The 18,187-nt window shown below is 39.7% G+C and overlaps 1 protein-coding gene across 1 annotated transcript; it reads right to left on the reverse strand.

The window, feature by feature from the left end:
- Window positions 1-15,885: 15,885 nt before the first annotated feature.
- PHACADRAFT_263682 (uncharacterized protein) lies at window positions 15,886-17,807 on the reverse strand. The gene is made up of 8 exons (XM_007400621.1): window positions 17,785-17,807; window positions 17,682-17,732; window positions 17,531-17,627; window positions 17,117-17,468; window positions 16,987-17,061; window positions 16,825-16,932; window positions 15,969-16,769; window positions 15,886-15,918 (listed from the first exon to the last, which is right to left on the reverse strand). The coding sequence occupies exons 1-7, from the start codon at window positions 17,792-17,794 to the stop codon at window positions 16,098-16,100; spliced, it is 1,365 nt and encodes a 454-aa protein (XP_007400683.1). The 5' UTR covers window positions 17,795-17,807; the 3' UTR covers window positions 15,886-15,918; window positions 15,969-16,097.
- Between the last annotated feature and the right edge of the window lie 380 nt (window positions 17,808-18,187).

Here is an 18,187-nt window from a genome sequence, read left to right on the forward strand (position 1 = left end):
TCGCAATATATATTCATTTTCTAGCCATTTTCACCACATTTTTTCTGGCACCTAGTGCTTGCATCAAACTGACACATCAGAAAGATGCTACAAGTAACCTAGTGTAAGATTGATATATACATCATCTAGCTAGCTACAGTGGTCATAAAGATACAGGAGGATTTTGACACCCCTTTGTAGTCTTGTGCGTTATTTTTGGTGGCCACTGTATATCAAAAATAGCTGAAAATATGCATATTTATCATATAATTTGTAGTATAATACAAACTGTAGAGTAAAATTGACTCTGCACATATTAAAATGGAGCTAGTTGTATAGTATGTGTACAAATATAATGATGTAATTAGGCATCTATTTGAATGAACTGTAGAGCATATCACATTCATTGCAACATGCAACAGTGTATACTCATATGCATCAAACATAATCAGGTGCTGAAGTTCTTGTATTTTGCTACTATATATCTCTTCTAGTAAAGTACATACTGTAAACAGATTTTGAAAAACTTTCCTCTCCACATTGTGGAGTTAGATATGTGCAAACTGCTATAAGAGAAACAAGCCAATGTGATATGCCCTACAGTTTATTCAGATGGATGCCTAATCACACCATTATATTTGTACACATACTATACAACTAGCCCCATTTTAATATGTGCAGAGTCAATTTTATTCTACAGTCTGTATTATACCATTAATTATATAATAAATATGCATATTTTCAGCTATTTTTGATATACTCTTCTGGCATACACCTTCTGCTACAAGGTGATACCTTGAAAAAATACAGCTAGTCATCCAGTTTAGAAACCATATACAATGTGTCCAGCTATCTGTGATATTTGTGAAGATATTGAAAAATTTTAACACCCCTCTGTAGCCTGTTGCAATACTTTAGGTCATCACTGTAAACTGGCCTTTGGATTTTATAGTCAAATGTTGTAAATAAAGAGTATAATAGCCTGTAACTTATTATTATTTATGTGATAGGCACATTATTTATAAGATTCACATAATAAAATGATGAAGAATTACTGTCAATATATTTTGCAAAGTTGTAAAGTGATACTGTATATGGCTTTAAGTTTCATATAAATAGTAAGCTATTATAATATCTAAGTTATTATTATTTATACTGCAACATAAAAGAAATAAAGAAATCATACCTGCCGAGCATATATGCTACGGCCCACATAACCCTAGTAATCTTAAGAAAGTTGGGAGCAAATCTAAAAGGTTGAAAACCTTGGAACCATGACCTTAAAAGAATTTGATCTTGAAAAGAATGATTGGAGATCTACAGAGTAAGCTGTATTCTGATACAGAGAAGAAAAATGCTTTCAGATAGAGCTTGGAACTAAATGGAGTGTGTACAATAAATGTTTTGGCTCATTTTTGGAAGAACAGAAAGGTATTGAAAACTAAGAAGTGCCATCAGTTCAAGGAGATTTCCTGATGCTTATGTCATTTGACTCCACAATTCCACAATTTTTTAGTATAGAGCAAACTATGTGTATTATGTGTTCTGGTCAGACAACTCAGTAAGCTACGGTGTTTCTGTGCAATTAAGCAGCCAAGTATACATGAGACAGATGCAGCATAGCATATAAACTAGCTCCCTCAATATTTAATCTTCACCTGTACCCAAGAGATCATCAATACAAGCTTTCACCAGGCAGTGCAACATAAAGCAAATATGAACTGATCTTACAGGCATAGGCTGATAGATTAAAAGGCTTATGATTAATATAATAAATATTCACAGTCATAAACTATATATCTTACACCTTTGTATACAGTGACAACCTAAAGTATTGCAAGAGACTACAGAGAGGTGTTAAGATTTCTCAATATCTCCACAAATATTACAGACGGCTATACACATTGTATATGATTTCTGAACTAGACAACCAGCTGTGTTTTTTTAAGATACCAGTTTGTAGCAGAATATGCATGCTGGAAGGTTATATCAAAAATAGCTGAAAATATTCAGATTTAATATATATTCTGTAGTATAATACAGACTGTAGAACAAAATTAACTCTGAATATATTAAAATGTAGCTAGTTGTATAGTATGTGTACAAATATAATGGTGTAATTAGACATCTATTTAAATGAACTGTAGAGCATATCACGTTGACTTGTTTTTCTAGTAGCAGTTGACACATATTTAACTCCACAATGTGAAGAGGAAAGTTTCCCAAAATCTGTTTACACTATGTAATTTACTAAGAGAGATATATAGTGGTAAAATATAAGAACTCTAGCCTCTGATTATGTTTGAAGTATATGAGTATGCACTGTTGTATTGTTGCAGTGAATGTAATATGCTCTATAGTTCATTCAAATGGATGTCTAATTACACCATTATATTTGTACACATACTATACAACTAGCTACATTTTAATATATCCAGAGTTAATTTTGTTCTACAGTCTGTATTATACTACAGAGTATATATTAAATCTGAATATTTTCAGCTATTTTTGATATAACCTTCCAGCATGCATATTCTGCTATAAACCGGTATCTTAAAAAAACACAGCTAGTTGTCTAGTTTAGAAATCATATACAATGTGTCCAGCCATCTGTAATATTTGTGGAGATATTGAGAAATCTTAACACCCCTCTGTAGTCTCTTGCAATACTTTAGGTCATCACTGTAGCAAGATCATCCACATACAAACCAATATGCACTCCCTGGCATTTAGTGGTGTTACTTCATTAAAGTTCAGTATATTCCAGGTTCTACAAAAGTAACTGCTTTTATTTGCACCTTTCAGTGTTTCCTGATGAGGTTCAAGCTTAGCTTGAGGCCTTAAACCAGGCTTTTAAGGCTTGTGAACTTTGAGCTCTGTTCTGCATATAATTGTACTAAATATAAAGTTAGCTTTTGTTATTGTAACATATTTTTGTAATATGGCAAGCAATAAAGAAATTGTACCAGCCGAGCACCTGTGCTGCAGCCCACATCACTCTAGCCTTTGCAGATTCAAAGTTACTCTGAATGATTGCTAAGTTTGCTAGAGTGTGAGAAGAAGGTGTATTGAGATTCAGCTACATATGATAAACAATCCAATGCTTTAATTGACACAAAATACTGTAGTGAATGGAGCACATAGAGAACATGCCATTAGAGACAGCTACAGATATCAGTAGGCATTACCATTTCAGAGCAAAGTCAGAGCACTTTGAATTTGCCATCTGCCACTTCAGAGGCCTTCAGAGTGAGACGCCAAGGCACTGACAGAGTAGATTGCAATCCACTCTAGAGTCGTCCAACTTTGTGGCAATACTAACTAAAAGGTGTCAGAAAGCTGTGATATAGCTTCTTTGATAACAATGTTATATTAGCATGCTGAGTGCAATTTATGCACTGATACACTGCAAGGATGTAAAAGTAAACTTGGCACTAACATGAGGGTTTGAGCACTAACAACATTCAGATGTTACTAAAACCAAGGGAAAATACAGGAAAATACAGGAAAAATTTAGAGCTGGACTGCGTCCATAACACACACCTAAACTATGGCTCAAACACTTCATCAGATATGACTCTCCAGTCTTCTGGTCTGCACAGCAATTTTACATAGCCACCGTAGTTATAGCTGCCTACACAGCACACAGCTAATAAGTGCAGCCCAGTATTGCCTCCTGTCGTGGAGTAGAGATTGTAGATGACAGTGACAAGGTGGCATGAATGATGGTCTCACAACTTCAGTCTAATCTGTACAGCTAGCCCAATTGACCAAGTATATTATGTGTTAGTAATGTAAAGGAGACAGATAACTAATAGGTTTATTTAGCCAAATTGACTAAGAGGTCGAGATGGGAGCTAAATAGCAACAAAGTCCTACTTTATATACTGCTGGAACTGCGCACAGACTAGGCATTATGTAAGCTACAGGTTGCTGGAGTAGTGAGGCAACAGTGCAGAAGTGTGAGCTGGCGAGTCATAGTATCTGATGTATCCAGACCAACAGAGGTTAGAGGTCTGATGCTAATCAGACTCCAATGGAAGAGGATCAACATTGGTGACACATTGTCAAGCCAATGTAAGTCAGATGTTTAATGCAAATTGGACTTCTGATGGAGACTGCTGGGGAGCTGTGTAACAGCTTCTCTGGTGGCAGTGTTGTGTCAGCATGTCGAGCGTACTGATGCGCTTGATGTGCTGTGAAGGCATGGGAGTAAACTGGTGCTAACACAAGGTTTTTGGGTGCCGCCAATAATAGGGGCATCATACAAACTCAGGAAAAATCGTAAAAAATACAAGAAAATTACAGGGCAAGGCTACACCCACAACATTACCTCCCTCCTACAACTGAGACTTTTGGTGAAGTGTAAGTCCTTGAATTTTGCCAGATTCACACTCGAGCTCTGCAGCACATTAATTGGCTGTCAGGACTGAGCTGGGATTTGTGTTTTTATAGATTGAACAGAGCTATGCATGAAGTATAGTGAAGTTGGCAAAGGAGATCTATTGTGGTGCTGAAGAGTTCTGATGATAGAAGTCACAGAGTTTTCATGTGGACATCTTTTGCAGGAACTCATTCATTAGCGTTCTGTCCATAGCCTTTCCATTGGATAAGGTATTGGAGTTGTCAGCAGTAGATGCAAGAATCTAGAACTTTATCGACTTTATATTCTTTTTGTTTTTGACCATAATGGAAGGTGGCGGAAGAGATTTGATCATGCCATTATTGTGCCAGAGGCTAAACTGGTTTATGTGGAAGACCAGATGGATTTTGAGCCAGCTAGGTAATTTAAGGCGATAGTCAAGTTTTTCAACTTTCTCTGTTATAGTGAAGAGCCTGAATTGTCTTGGCCCTAGTTTGCAAGTCTTCTAGTGTACAGTGATGTCTTTTGAAGCTAGCCAGACTTTATCTCTAACTAAGAATGAGTGAAGTGTAGATTTATTTGACTCATAATTTGTCTTCATTTTTTCTTTGGTTTGGCAGAGAGCAGATTTGGCTTCTTTACAAATTTAAGCCACTCAATTGAGTCTGTCGTTGAGGGCAGGAATATCAAAATGTTTCCTGGTAGAGACAGTAAACTTGGGTTGATATCCGTATAGAACTTCAAAAAGCGAGTGGTCGTTACTAGAGTGTACTCAAGAGTTTAGTACAAATTTGGCCATTGGCAGCCATTCATGCCAGTTATTTTGGTGTTGAGAACAGAACAGGCAGAGGTAGTTTTCTACTTCAGTGTTCTTTCATTCCACTTTGCTGTTGCCTTCTGGGTGATAGGCTGTGGTCAAACCCAACTCGATACCAAGTCATTTGTATAAACTTTGCATAAAGCGGGCGGTATATTGTGGTCCTCTGTTCAAAAAGATCTTGCGTAAGATTCTGTGGTATCTGAACACTTTGCAATAGTATATGTTAGCGGCTCCTTCAGTAGTGAGTGTACTGTGACAGGGCGTGAGATGTACTTGATCGCTGTGATGATCAACATAGACAGTGATAGCATTGTTTTTTCTGGAGCAGAGGTAATGGGTAGAGGTCCAGCCATGTTGACTCTGATGTGTTGTCATGGTCCAGGAGAGACTTTTTGAGGTGTAAGGATAGCTTTCAGATGTTTGGCTCCTTTGTATCTTTAATATTTATCACACCCAGCAATGTATCTGGCTATGACAAAGTTCATTCCCGGCCACCAATAGTAATGAGAGGCAAGTTCTATGATTCTGTGTTTACCAGAATGACCTGCTATAGGTGAATTGTGGCATGACTCAATAATTTGATTGCAAAGGTCAGGGTCTTTTAGAATATAGAGTTTTCCTCAATGATAGACAAGTCCTTCATTTTTTTCCCAGTTGACAAGGCCAGTGGTGAGCTTGTGGGGGCTCTTAGATCTCAGAGTGGAGAGAGCTTCAGATAATTCATTGTCATATGAAGTGCTATTGCAAATATCTAATTCCAATGGGGCAGTCGTGACAAAAGCTGTGGCAGCTAGCTAGACGTGCAAAGTGTTCTGGACTGAGCTCTGAACTAGTCGCGTTGATAAACTTGGAGTCCAGAAGTACTATCTGGTTATCGTTATCTGCACTGTCAGAGACATATCCTGAGCTGGAGCATGATAAGAGATCAGTGACTAGATGAGTGTTGCTAGGCTTGTGTGTGAAGATGAAATTATAATCTGCTATTTCAAAAGCCCAGCGGGCTTGCCTATGGGTAAAATGATGGGCTGTTCTCCAATATTGAAAGTTGCCGTGATCTGTCCAAATGTTGAAAGGTTTTGGTAATCTTTTGAGGAAGTGACGCCAGTCTTGTAGGGCCTCAATAATTGCCATGAGTTTGCAGCCGTAGATTTTGTAGTCTTGTTCAGCAGCTTTCATAGTCTAAGAATGAAAGGTGATGGAGTGCCAGAGCACATCATTAGGATCTAGTTAGCTTAATTTCCCTCCAGTAGTATAGCCCAAAGCGTCAACTTATATGCATATATCACGATCAGCATATCAGAGGGTTAATACCAGCTCAGCAGTAAACTTGACTTTCAAAGTGTCAAAGGCTTGTTACTGTGCAGATCCCCATACAAAAGGGGTATTCTTTTTAGTGAGGTTGTGAAGTAGATGAGCAATTTTGAAAAGTCTTGGATAAATAAACCTTTGATAGAAGTTGGCAAACCCAACAAATCCTCATACATCTTTGAGGTTTTTGGGTGTAGGCCAGTTAGTGACGGCTTTAACCTTGTCTGGGTCCATACCAATAGATTCTTTGTGTATGAGAAGCCCGAGGTATTCAATTTCATCCTTTTTGAATTTGCACTTTTAGGGTGCAAGTAGAGGTTACATTCTTTTAATTGTTCTAAGACTTTGTGAACTATCTTGCAATGAGAGGTGAGATCAGATGACCAGATGAGTATATTGTCAAGATATACAGCCATCTTTCCTTTTGCAATGAAATCGGTGAAGATAGTGTCTATGAGAGCTTAAAATGTAGCTGAGGCATTGGTCAGGCCGAAGTACATGACTCTTAGTTTAAAGAGGCCCCAGTTAGTGATGAAAGCAGCTTTCCATTCATCTTCAGCTTTAATTCTAATGTTTGTATAACCCCAGTGGACATCAAAATTAATAAAAGATCTTTGCCCCCTGTAGCTTGTTGATAATGTCATTAGCTAGAGGCAAAGGGTAGGGATGGTGATGTCGTTGAGCTTTCAATAGTCCTGGATAAGTCTGAGCTTGCCATTCTTTTTTTTAATGAAGAAAATGGGCAAAGTGATAGGAGACTTGCTGGAAATAATGTAGCCTTTTTGAAGAACATCATCAAGAACAGCTTACAGCTTTAAATTCTCAGCAGAACTCATACGATATACTTTGGAGCAAATTGTGGCTGGAAAACTGTCCTTGAAGTTAATAGTGTGATTCCATGGCTTGTGCTCTAAAAGTCTTATAGTCAGTTTCTAAAAAGACATGACTGTGATGGTGATATTTCTTTAGGACTAGTTGTTCAAAGCTTTTGGAGTACTTTGGGAGGTTTTGTTTGATGGCAATCTGTTGCAAGTATATATATCCAGAGAGACAATAAACTTCATCTGTGGTGTTATTAAGTATACCAGCCTTTATCCAGGTGCAACATTCAGCTCGATTAGCTTCGATTTTGGTTAAACTTGGTGACTCTGAGGTAACTGATGTAGCTTCCAAGCTGTCAGAAAGTGTCATTTCACCAGTTTTCCAGTCTATAGCAGGGTTGACTTTCTTTAACCACAGTAGTCTGAGAATGATGTTTTCTGGGCTAATATTAGTGATAAGGAACTCATAATCAGCTGGTTGTTGAGAGCCCACTGTAAATTTGAGTTTAATATAGTGAGTGATGGCACCAGCATTATTGTGAGATCTGTCAATATTACAGAGTTCTATCTGTCATTTAAGAGGATGGCAATATATCTTATTGTCTCTTATAAATCTTTTGTGTGTAAAGAATCCTGTCACTCTGGAATCGATTATTGCAGGAGTGCAAAGCAATTTATTTAATCTAAATACAGATACAAATATGCAAAAATGAAGCAAAAGACAATCTATGAATGAGATAGTACACAACAAGATAGAGTCCAAAGGGTCTAAAGTCATGACATTTTGAACTGGCACTGTTAAAGGCTGTTTCTCTAGACTAGACAATAAAGCTACAGCTTTAGTCTGTGCCTTTGTTAAAAACCCTGGCTGAGCCTGTTCATGAGCTCCATGTTCTGTTTCTGCATAAGAATGAACATGTTCTTAAGAGCAGCAATGTCGGCAGTGGTGTCTATGGAGGCAGCAACAGTGGCAGAGGACAAAGTGGTGCACACAGCCTGTTGAGTTTAAAGAGCTTGTTCCATTAGTCTAGAGAGACAGAGCTTCTTTCAGTGACCAGGTTTTTTACATTGCTGACATTTGATATTCTTGTGAGAGCCTTCTGCTTTATGACGTTTGGATTTGCAGACTTTGCAGTGACCTTGGAGCAGTTGTCAGAGCTTTTTTTAAATTTTCTTGGAGTCCTTGAGTTTGGAGAACAGCTTGTCAAAGCAAATAGCAGAGATGTTTATTGGCAAAGAGGCATTGATATCTATGGCATTTGGGTCTTTGAACCGGGATGAACGAGAGGCTGAGAGTTGTGAGACTGGTTTGCCTTGATTGGCTGCTAGGTTTGCTTTCTATTAGTTGATAGTGTGCCTGTATCCTTTGACTGTATCATAGTCTTTAGCCACTGCAGAGAAGTAGGATAGACAAGTAATATAGTCAAGGTTCATGCCAGCTTTGAGATGATCGAACAGATCTGCTTTGGACCAACTGGTATGATTGGACCAAGTCTCGAACTCTGACATGTAATTTGCAAAGGTGCATAATTTTTGTCTGATGGAGTTGAGCTTATGTTTAGCCTCATTGAGGGTGTTAATGGGTTCAAACTTAGCAGAGAACTGCTTGACAAACTTAGTCCAAAAGCTGCTAAACAAAGTGCAACTATTTGCTAGTTTCTCTATGTGAGGTCTGGCCCAGATTGTAGTGTCTCCCATCATGAAGAACAAAATGGCACTGATTATTTTGCCATTTTTAACTAACCATTGACCCATTGCATTATACCACATAGTGTCTAGTGTGTCTCATTGAGCAAACATTTCTTTGTTGGCACAAATGTAGATGCAGAAGACACTGCAGAAGAGTCTAGCTTTTTCTAAGCTAGAGCCATCAAACGTGACCAGTTTTTCAATGACCAAACAAAGTTGATCAGATGAAATAGAGGCTGGGGCTGTGCAAGTTGCCATGACAAAGGAGTTGACTATGTTTGTTAATGCGTTCACATTTAGCATTAACAAATGCATCAGGTTCATCAGGTTCTAAAGATTAACATTGCGTCTCAGAACCGTAGGTACTGTTGGCACAGTTGGCTGTGCGGCCAGTTTGGAGGGGCTGACAGGTGGATCCATCATCGGGAGAGGAGTTTGACCAGTGTACAAGTTGTTGAGACTTAAATTTGTGTGGTTTTTGATATGAATGTCTGGGAACTCTGACGTGCACTGTATAAGAGCTTCTTGATCTGGATGAGATATAAGATACAGTGGCTTATTGATATTAATGGCTGAACAAAATCTTAATAGTATCAGTTGGGACATGAATTCTCATAGCAGAATGTAAGAGTATCCTCCACAAGAGAGAAGTCTTGGTTTGCCTTTGAATTGTATACGTGATCGATCTGAGCACAGTATGCTACTGACTCTGCCACTGTTTCTGATTGTTTTGGAGTGCAGAAAATGGATCTAGTGGAAAGGAAGTTCTTGAAATAATAGTGTTATTTTTAACTTGGCGAAATGCTCAAATGCATAGTCTAGAACATGTGGATTGAGCATTCTTTTCTCATTGTAGTTTATGTATTCAAAAAGTACATATTTGTCCAGTTTTCCTACTCTCAAAATACTCATTGTTCCAAACCATGCAAAGCACTTTACAAGCTTTAAACTACTTGCGTTGGAGCCTTAGAATGAGATCTCCTTTATTTCCCTCAAACCAACTTCGTAGTGTTTCCACTTGTTGTAGGTGACGATGTTGGCGATTACAATTTCTGAATGTAATGAAGAAATGTTCTGTTGGAAGTAGCACTTTGGGAGTCAGTTTACTTTTAGACCAAAATCTGCCTAACTCTCTATAGCTATCAATATTTGAGCTATTAACATAACACTTGGCCTCTACATACCTATTATTTAGTTCTACATGACAATAATTGTTTGAACATATAGGAATCTGTTTTGGCTCTTCAGCACTGTGTTTTGTGTTTGAGCTGGGTACTTAGACAAATTTCACAGATAGACCATTCTCAAAAGGCACAACATCTAAATGATTGTTATAAAATTAGATAGAGCATGTTGAGAGAGTCCAGAATATATAAAAAGATATACCAAATTAATTGTTTAAAGAGGTGATTTGAAAAGAACAAAGCACGAGAAAACACCAGATTAAACGCCCAATAAGCGCCACAGCACGTTCTGCCCTTTTCATCACTTTTACTCTTTTTCATATATTTCTGTCCATCTATACCATACAGCATAGGGTCTGCTATATACATACTAACTGTGTACCTAGTATGAAAATAGTTTAAGATCATAGTTCAGTGATAAAGTGCTGACTACTGGCTTCAAAGCTTAGTGCACAGTGTTGCACAATGGATTGTGAACCTGACAGTGACTATAATTGTTTACTATTCTATATTTCTATTTTCCATACTAGCCAGTACTACTGTGAATATATTTAGAATTACTGGAAGTTATTTGGAATTACTAAAAATGTGCTATACATTCATTGCTCTTACTTCTCTCTACAGATCAATATATGTCCATAATTCACACAGATATTCCAGAAGCCCCCTTTACTATGCCTTGCAAGTATTAGGCTACTAGATTGTCCATATTCAGATATATGAGCTTATAATTAAGCATATGGTTATGATCTTGTGTATAAAGTTTAATTCTTCAAGCTACCACACTTAGTAGCTGTTCTACTCCATTCTATCATCTCACAACACTTATAGATATCTTATAGAAATATATAGTCATACTATCTGCCATGATATCACTTCATTTTGATCTTTAAAATTAAAAATCATTGAAATAAAAAAGATCTCCCAGCCAGAATTACACTTCCAACCTCTACCCAATAAGGCAACTGCTCTCTCAAAATGCGCAATTTGCCACCTCAGACCCAACTGGAGGGAGGAGTAAGTACACATACACTTCTTTCACCTTAAACATCACCATTTCTGTTTACAACATGCTTCACAAGTGTAACTTCTCCAAGTCTTCACGAAGATTTAGCTTGCCCCTGATCTTTCACCTTGCTTGCTACCCAATTAAAGCTAAGCTGCATGAAATAGATCCTGTAGAGTTATCTCTACATACCAATGAGGGTACTGAGATTCATAAGCTGTGTAGCTATATGCTTGAACTATTAGAGGACTTCTGGCACAAGGAATACATGTGCACATCATATCACAACTTTTAATGCCGACTCATGAAGCAACGTGATGCCTCATAATGGGTTGGACTAGCACTGGCTCATGATGCCTCACAAGGCAAACGCTATCCTCATGAGATTCACACAAAAAGTGCTTGAGCGAGCCCGAAGAGGCTAGATTAGCCATGGAAAGCTTTTCGAAAGGGTATTTTATTCTCACAGGTGTCCACAAAGACTTTTCATTGGCTCAGGAAGCACCCATGATGGCATCACAAGGCTTCAGCCAGGAGTGCCAAGGCAGCTCGAGGCAGCTATCTCATGAGGCAATTTCAAATTTTGCAACACATGTGGGATTAGTAAGATCATTGGTAGAAGTAGAAATATAACCTATTCTGATTTGCTCCTTGTATACTCCTTATACAGATGGCAAAGGCAAGGCATCATAAGTGGACCTGTTGATAAGAGAACTCCACTAGAATGGTTACATGCCAACACAAGACAAATAGCCAATACATCATGCAATAGCTGTGGTACCAAGCTAGTGAAGAAAGTAATCATAGATAATATGCCTTAATTTCTCAAGTTCAAAGTTGATGAAGTTACTGTTGAGTGGACTTCTATACTGGACTTAAACAGGTGCAAGTACAGGCTATGTAAATTTATTTATTATGGCAATGAGCACTTTACAGCCAGGATAGTTAGTGCTAATGAGCAAGTATGATATAATGATGGATTGAAGCATTGTAGCCTATATCACTTAAAATCCCAGCTTTGTAGCATGAAACCAGCCCAACTTGCTAATAGTCCAGATGGCCATAAGTTGGCCTTTGGATTTTATAGTCAAATATTGTAACTGAACAGTATAATAGGCTGTAACTTATTATTATTTATGTGATAGGCACATTATTAATAAGATTCATATAATAAAATGATAAAGAATTGCTATCAAAATATCTTGCAAAGTAATAAAGTGATGTATACCATATATAGCTTTAAGTCTCATATAAATAGTAAGCTATTATAATATCTAAGTTATTATCACTTACATTGCAATATAGAAGAAATAAAGAAATTGTACCTGCCAAGCATATATGCTATAGCCCATATAATCCTAGTATTCTTGAGAGTGCAATCGAGATAGGCTAAATGATCACGAAGTTTAAAAATGGCATTTAAATTGTCACTGCTGACATCAACCAATTCAATGGTTTCGAAAACGTTGAAACGCTTGAGTGTGACTGAGAAGCAGGGTGCAAAGATATGGGCAAGGTCAGCAGTAGTGTGTTTGGAGAAGTCGATAGTGATCAGCTTAAAAGTGATGGAGGTGTAAGTCGGGGCAGTGGTGAGACAGTTGGCTAATGACTTGGAGAAGCTCGCACTAGTGTGTGCATTGCGTGCTGCATTAGCTGCTGCTTAAGTGATCATTTGTTGCTTGCAAAAGAATTGGTGATCATTGTAAGCAGTGAGTTTAGCAGTTTTGATAGCATCCAAATTGATAGTAAGAATTGTTGGCAGTGGTGGGAGCATTGAAATGTGCTTGACTATGGTGCTGAGTTTGTGTGTGATGTACTAATGTGGCATTCCTGCCTCGTGCTCATTGTGTAACTTGTTGAAGACAGCTTTGGGGAGCAGACAGCAAAGTTGAGAGGTACACGTGGCAGTAGCACTTTCAGTGGCCCTGAAGCGTTTGGGCAAACCCTTGAACATTAGAATTAAGCAGAGATTAGCGCTAGAGTGTGTACGTCTGCCACTAGTCACCGAAGAAACTTACTCTTTAAACGTAGGGGTGAATAAACTTGTTTTAAACTGTGCACAGAGCACGGAATAAAGGATAGTTCAACTGCACAAAGATCTTGACCTAATGTCGTAGAGCAGAGCTCAACACTTCATGAGAGAGCAGAGATTGCAGATGACAGTGACAAGGTGGTGTGAACGATGGTCTCACAACTTCAGTCTAACTTGTACAGCTAGCTCAATTGACAAAGTATATTATGTGTTAGTAATGTAAAGGAGACAGATAATTAATAGGCTTACCTAGCCCAATTGACCAAAAGGTTGAGATGGAGGCTAGGTAGTGATAGAGTCCTACTTTATATACTGCTGGGACTGCGCATAGACTAGGCATTATATAAGCTACAGGTTGCTGGAGTAGTCAGGTGACAGCATAGAAGTGTAGGCCGGTGAGTCATGGTATCTGATGTATCCGGGCTGATGAAAGTCAGAGGTTTGATGCCAATTGGACTCCGATGGAAGAGGGTCAGCATTGGTGACATGTTGTCAAGCCAATGTAAGTCAGATGTCTGATGCAAATTGGACTTCTGATGAAGACCGCTGGAGAGCTGTGTAACAGCTTCTCTAATGGCGGTATTGTGTCAGCATGCTGAGTGTACTGATGCGCTTGATGCGCTGTGAGGGCATGGGAGTAAACTGGTGCTAACACGAGGGTTTTGGGTGTCACTGATGATAGAAGCATCATAGAAACTCAGGGAAAATCATAGAAAATATGGGAAAATTACAGAGCAAGGCTATGCCCACAACACCTCCCTCTTCACAGCCTTTGCACAGCCTACTACACAGGTTTGCACAGCCAGCTTATGTCAGCTTGGTTTAAGTGCAGCTTTGTACAGTATATAAGTTTTAGATAGTTGTAGTTCTAGCCTTACTTCAACCCCTTGGTCAATTGAGCTAGATAAGCCCTCTAATTACTTGTTCCTTTACTCTACTAACATCTAATATACAGTGGCCACCAAATATAGTGCACAACACTACAAAGGGGTGTTGTAATCCCTCTGTATTTCCACAACCACTGTACTTAGCCAGATAGTATATATAAAAATTTTATACTAGACTACTATTAGCATTCTTCTGAGATATCACTTTAATGCAAGCACCAGGTGCCAGAAAAAATGTAGTGAAAATGGCTGGAAAATGAATATATATTGTAAAATTTATAAAAGGACACAGAACCCAGAGAGAAATATGATTAAGTTTTAGTAAAATCCTATGCTGTATGATGTTACTGTAACAAAATCAGAGCATGATAACAAAATTGGATGAATGAGCTGCAGTGACAACCATATTCATTACAAAATAAAGAAATGTATGCTTGTATTCTATAGACATTACTAGCAGCTGGAATATCTATAATGGTATACTGAATGTATCTGCTAGTAAAGATTATTCTGTACAGGAAATTTTGTATCTCTATTTCTGAGTGTTGTGGAGATATAAATATACAGATTTTTTTGGTAAAACATACCAATGTAACTGTCTCCACAGCTTATTCATGCAATTTTGTTATCATGCTCTGATTTTGTTACAGTAACATCATACAGCATAGGATTTTACTAAAACTTAACCATATTTCTCTCTGGGTTCTGTGTCCTTTTATAAATTTTACAATATATATTCATTTTCCAGCCATTTTCACTACATTTTTTCTGGCACCTGGTGCTTGCATCAAAGTGATACCTCAGAAGAATGCTGATAGTAGCCTAGTATAAGATTTTTATATACACTATCTGGCTAGGTACAGTGGTTGTGGAGATACAGAGGAATTATAACACCTCTTTGTAGTGTTGTGTGTTATTTTTAGCGGCCACTATACCTGGTCAATCAGGCTAACTGCACAAGCTTGCATGAAGTTGTGAGACCATTGTTCACACTGCCTCTTTTGTTGTTTTTCACTTAGGTAAGCTCTCTTATGTAGTGTCAAATCTAGCTCTACAACAGTCACATGCTATTGTGCATGATGATTTTAGTCTGCACATGTGTTCTGAGTCATGCATGTCACTCTCAGTAAGAATGCAGACTGTGGATGTGGGCAAAAAGTGATACATTCTGTTATAACAGTACTGTATGTTTAAGAGACAATTATGAAAGAATGCAAAACTGAATATAGGCACTCAAGTTAGGCAATTGTCAAGCGGCAACTAACAGCCCTGTCTTCGTGACATTGTAGCCTCACACCTTACAATGGTCACAAATGTTCAAGTTCTCATTTCTTTGCATTTTGAGGGGTTGAGCCTCTATGTACATTAATATATGTTCTCCAGCTCTTTAAATTGCTTCTCCATACTGATATAAGATGTATATATATATATTCAGAACCATTCACGTATGTTTTAAGCTGTGTAGAAGGTATGGAAAAATATGTTTATAGTGCCCTTTTTAAATTTGAACATCATTTGGTGCACAGCATAATATGAAGGCTATGAAAGGCTCTACAAATCCACACCTAAAGAGAAGATTATTACACTATTCACAAGCAAACCAAAGTGGAGCAAGAAGAAAAGGGCAGATGTTAATGTCAAGGTTATAAAGTAGTATAGAAAATTAATATTATATATATAATTTTTGTAAGTCTTTGTGTAAGTATCTGTGGATATACCAATACTGCATGAAGAGTTTACTTGGAGCTGCACTGATCCATGAAAACCAGGTGAGTTGAATCTGCAAGTGCCTGTACCCACAAATATTTCTGCAGTTCCACTTCAGAATACTTGCAAGTTTAGATGACTCATGCCATGCTTTAGAGTATTGCTAACACACATGGTTTACAAGACCAGATTTGCAAATGAAGAGCATTTGTTGCACATATAAGTTTTGCAAGTTTGTTCCATGTGAATCCCATGCACTCTGAACCCTGCAGTGAGGTTTTAGCAAACCAGTTACATAGCACTATGATGTACAACCTAACAGTGAGGCAAATAGCTCATCTATCTGTTCATCATGCCATGCACCCTTTGAGGCAGCCATCGGCACCATAAAATTCTGCAGTTTTTCATGCACCTGATATCGAAGCTTGCGGCCCTTGCTCGCCTTGATATCAACAGTCTTGCTCCGCTTTGCCTTATTTGCTCTCTGCCGGCTCATCCACTTAGGTTCGGTCTCTTCATTGTTAAGCCCCGAGCTGCGTGCTTCGATAATGTCACTGAGAAGTTGCTGATAGAAGTCCGCGTCGTCGAACACCTCCGTGCTCTCGCCGGCGTGCTCCGCATCGCTTTTTCCCACAAGGCGCAATGAACGAGTGCGAGCGAGCAGCTTGTCGGCGTCGGTATGCAGAGTGTCGGCAATGGCGTCTACTACACCGGGTGGAGCGGTCTTACCGGAGAATACGTTCTTAAACGATCCGCGATTTGCTGGCAGGAGCACGTTTGGAGCGACGGCCTGAACCTTCACCGACCACTTCGCGAGGACTTGCACAAGATGCCGGTGATAGGCAGCCTCGACCTCGGATGCGGTCGCCGAATGCATCAAGAGGGCCTTGGCATGATCACGTTCAGTGTCGTGTGATAGCTTAGCACGCTTACGCGGTGTGTATACGGGAGATGCGTCAGCTTTGGTGAGATTCTAGAAATTACGTAATGAGATTGCTGCCTTTGTGGCGTCAGTGGGTCACACTTGCCTCTTGTAGAGCGAAGAGGTCTTGTGACAGCGAAATGGCTTCGTCAAGCGTGGCGCGTATTGAGGTGAGGACGGGGTATTGCTGCCTCGAGGTACTAGGGGGCTCTATCTGCGGAACAAGGATGAAACACTGGACAGAGGTATTGTAGGAGACGAGGCATACAGAAGTAAGGTGATTGACAGCATTGGTTGCGTTCCGTAAACGTATCCGTGCATCGAGGAGCGTGTCCCATATCATCTGAATGACGAATATGTCGGCCTACAGAGACGAATGCGCTCGCATAATCACTCACGATCTGTCGGGAGACAGCCTTGCCCTTCCTTCGGTCCTGCTCCCGAGTAGCGTGCAACGTCGATGCAAGGTCAGATGTTGCGTTTGGTTCCTGCTGTGCGCTGCCGTCGTGGGTCTTGTTTAGCGTGTTCATACCCGGCGACGGTCTGCGACGGTCTGGACGTGCCCCTGTGCGAACATGTTCTTCGTCGTGTACATCTTTTTCGTCCAAGCGGTCACTATCCTCGTCTTGGTCCTCCTCTTTATTTTCTGCCTTCTCGTCCTCAGAAAGCTCCAGGTCCTTGCGAAAGACGCGAGTACTAGCGTACTTTGGGCCACTGATGAAGGAATTCAGCTGACGGAAGCTCGAAGGACTATATCGGCGGAACGAGATTATCAATCGATAGAAGAGGGGAGATTATATCGGTATACCCACCCTACATCGACATAGTGGTCCCTGACTCTAGAGTTTGCCTCGTGTGATTCGTCTTCGGACGGGGAGCCTTGGGGATAGAGGTCGTCTAAGTCAAGGTCTGCGATCGATATCGTTTAGAGCTGGAAAAGAGAGTGCAGCAGGCGTTACGCACCAGCGGGGGTCGCTTCGGAGAGCAAGGCGAGTTGCTGGGCAAGAGAGATTCCTGTAGAGCGTATTAGGCAAGCCGATGCGATGAAGCGAGCCGTGATACTTGCGGCCTGCCATGTTTGATGGCTCGAATGTGGTGAGAGAGGGGTGGAGAAGGAGGGCGTCGGTGGCTAAATATGACACGCAGATATTTCGTTTCGGAAGCGAAAATCATCGAGTCGGCGTAGAATTGTTTAGCGCCCATGTGGTAGTCGCGGCGCTTGAGGCTGAATTCTCGCTTTCCTTACCCCCCTCGAAGCCTTAAAGCTTCCCTTCCTCGCCCTCGCTCATCAACGCTCAGGCGGCCAAGCTGCCTCTTATACCGCAACCCTGGATAACTGCCCCAGCATCAGATGTGTTTTACCGACAAAAAATGCCAAAGAAAGTTCTTGTGCAAGGTACGTGTTGCCGCCCTCTCCAACACCGCTCATACTACCACCTCTGCCACGCTTTGCTTGACGGTTATCTACT

Source organism: Phanerochaete carnosa (genome assembly GCF_000300595.1).
Source record: "Phanerochaete carnosa HHB-10118-sp unplaced genomic scaffold PHACAscaffold_11, whole genome shotgun sequence".
Classification (NCBI taxonomy): domain Eukaryota; kingdom Fungi; phylum Basidiomycota; class Agaricomycetes; order Polyporales; family Phanerochaetaceae; genus Phanerochaete; species Phanerochaete carnosa.

Bases quoted from the DNA above. Each gene is read 5' to 3' on its own strand.
- PHACADRAFT_263682 (XM_007400621.1), bottom strand. The intron at 17,628-17,681 runs GTGCGTAACGCC...TATCGATCGCAG, and splicing joins CTCCGAAGCGACCCCCGCTG to ACCTTGACTTAGACGACCTC. The intron at 16,933-16,986 runs GTATGCCTCGTC...CTTGTTCCGCAG, and splicing joins CTGTCAATCACCTTACTTCT to ATAGAGCCCCCTAGTACCTC.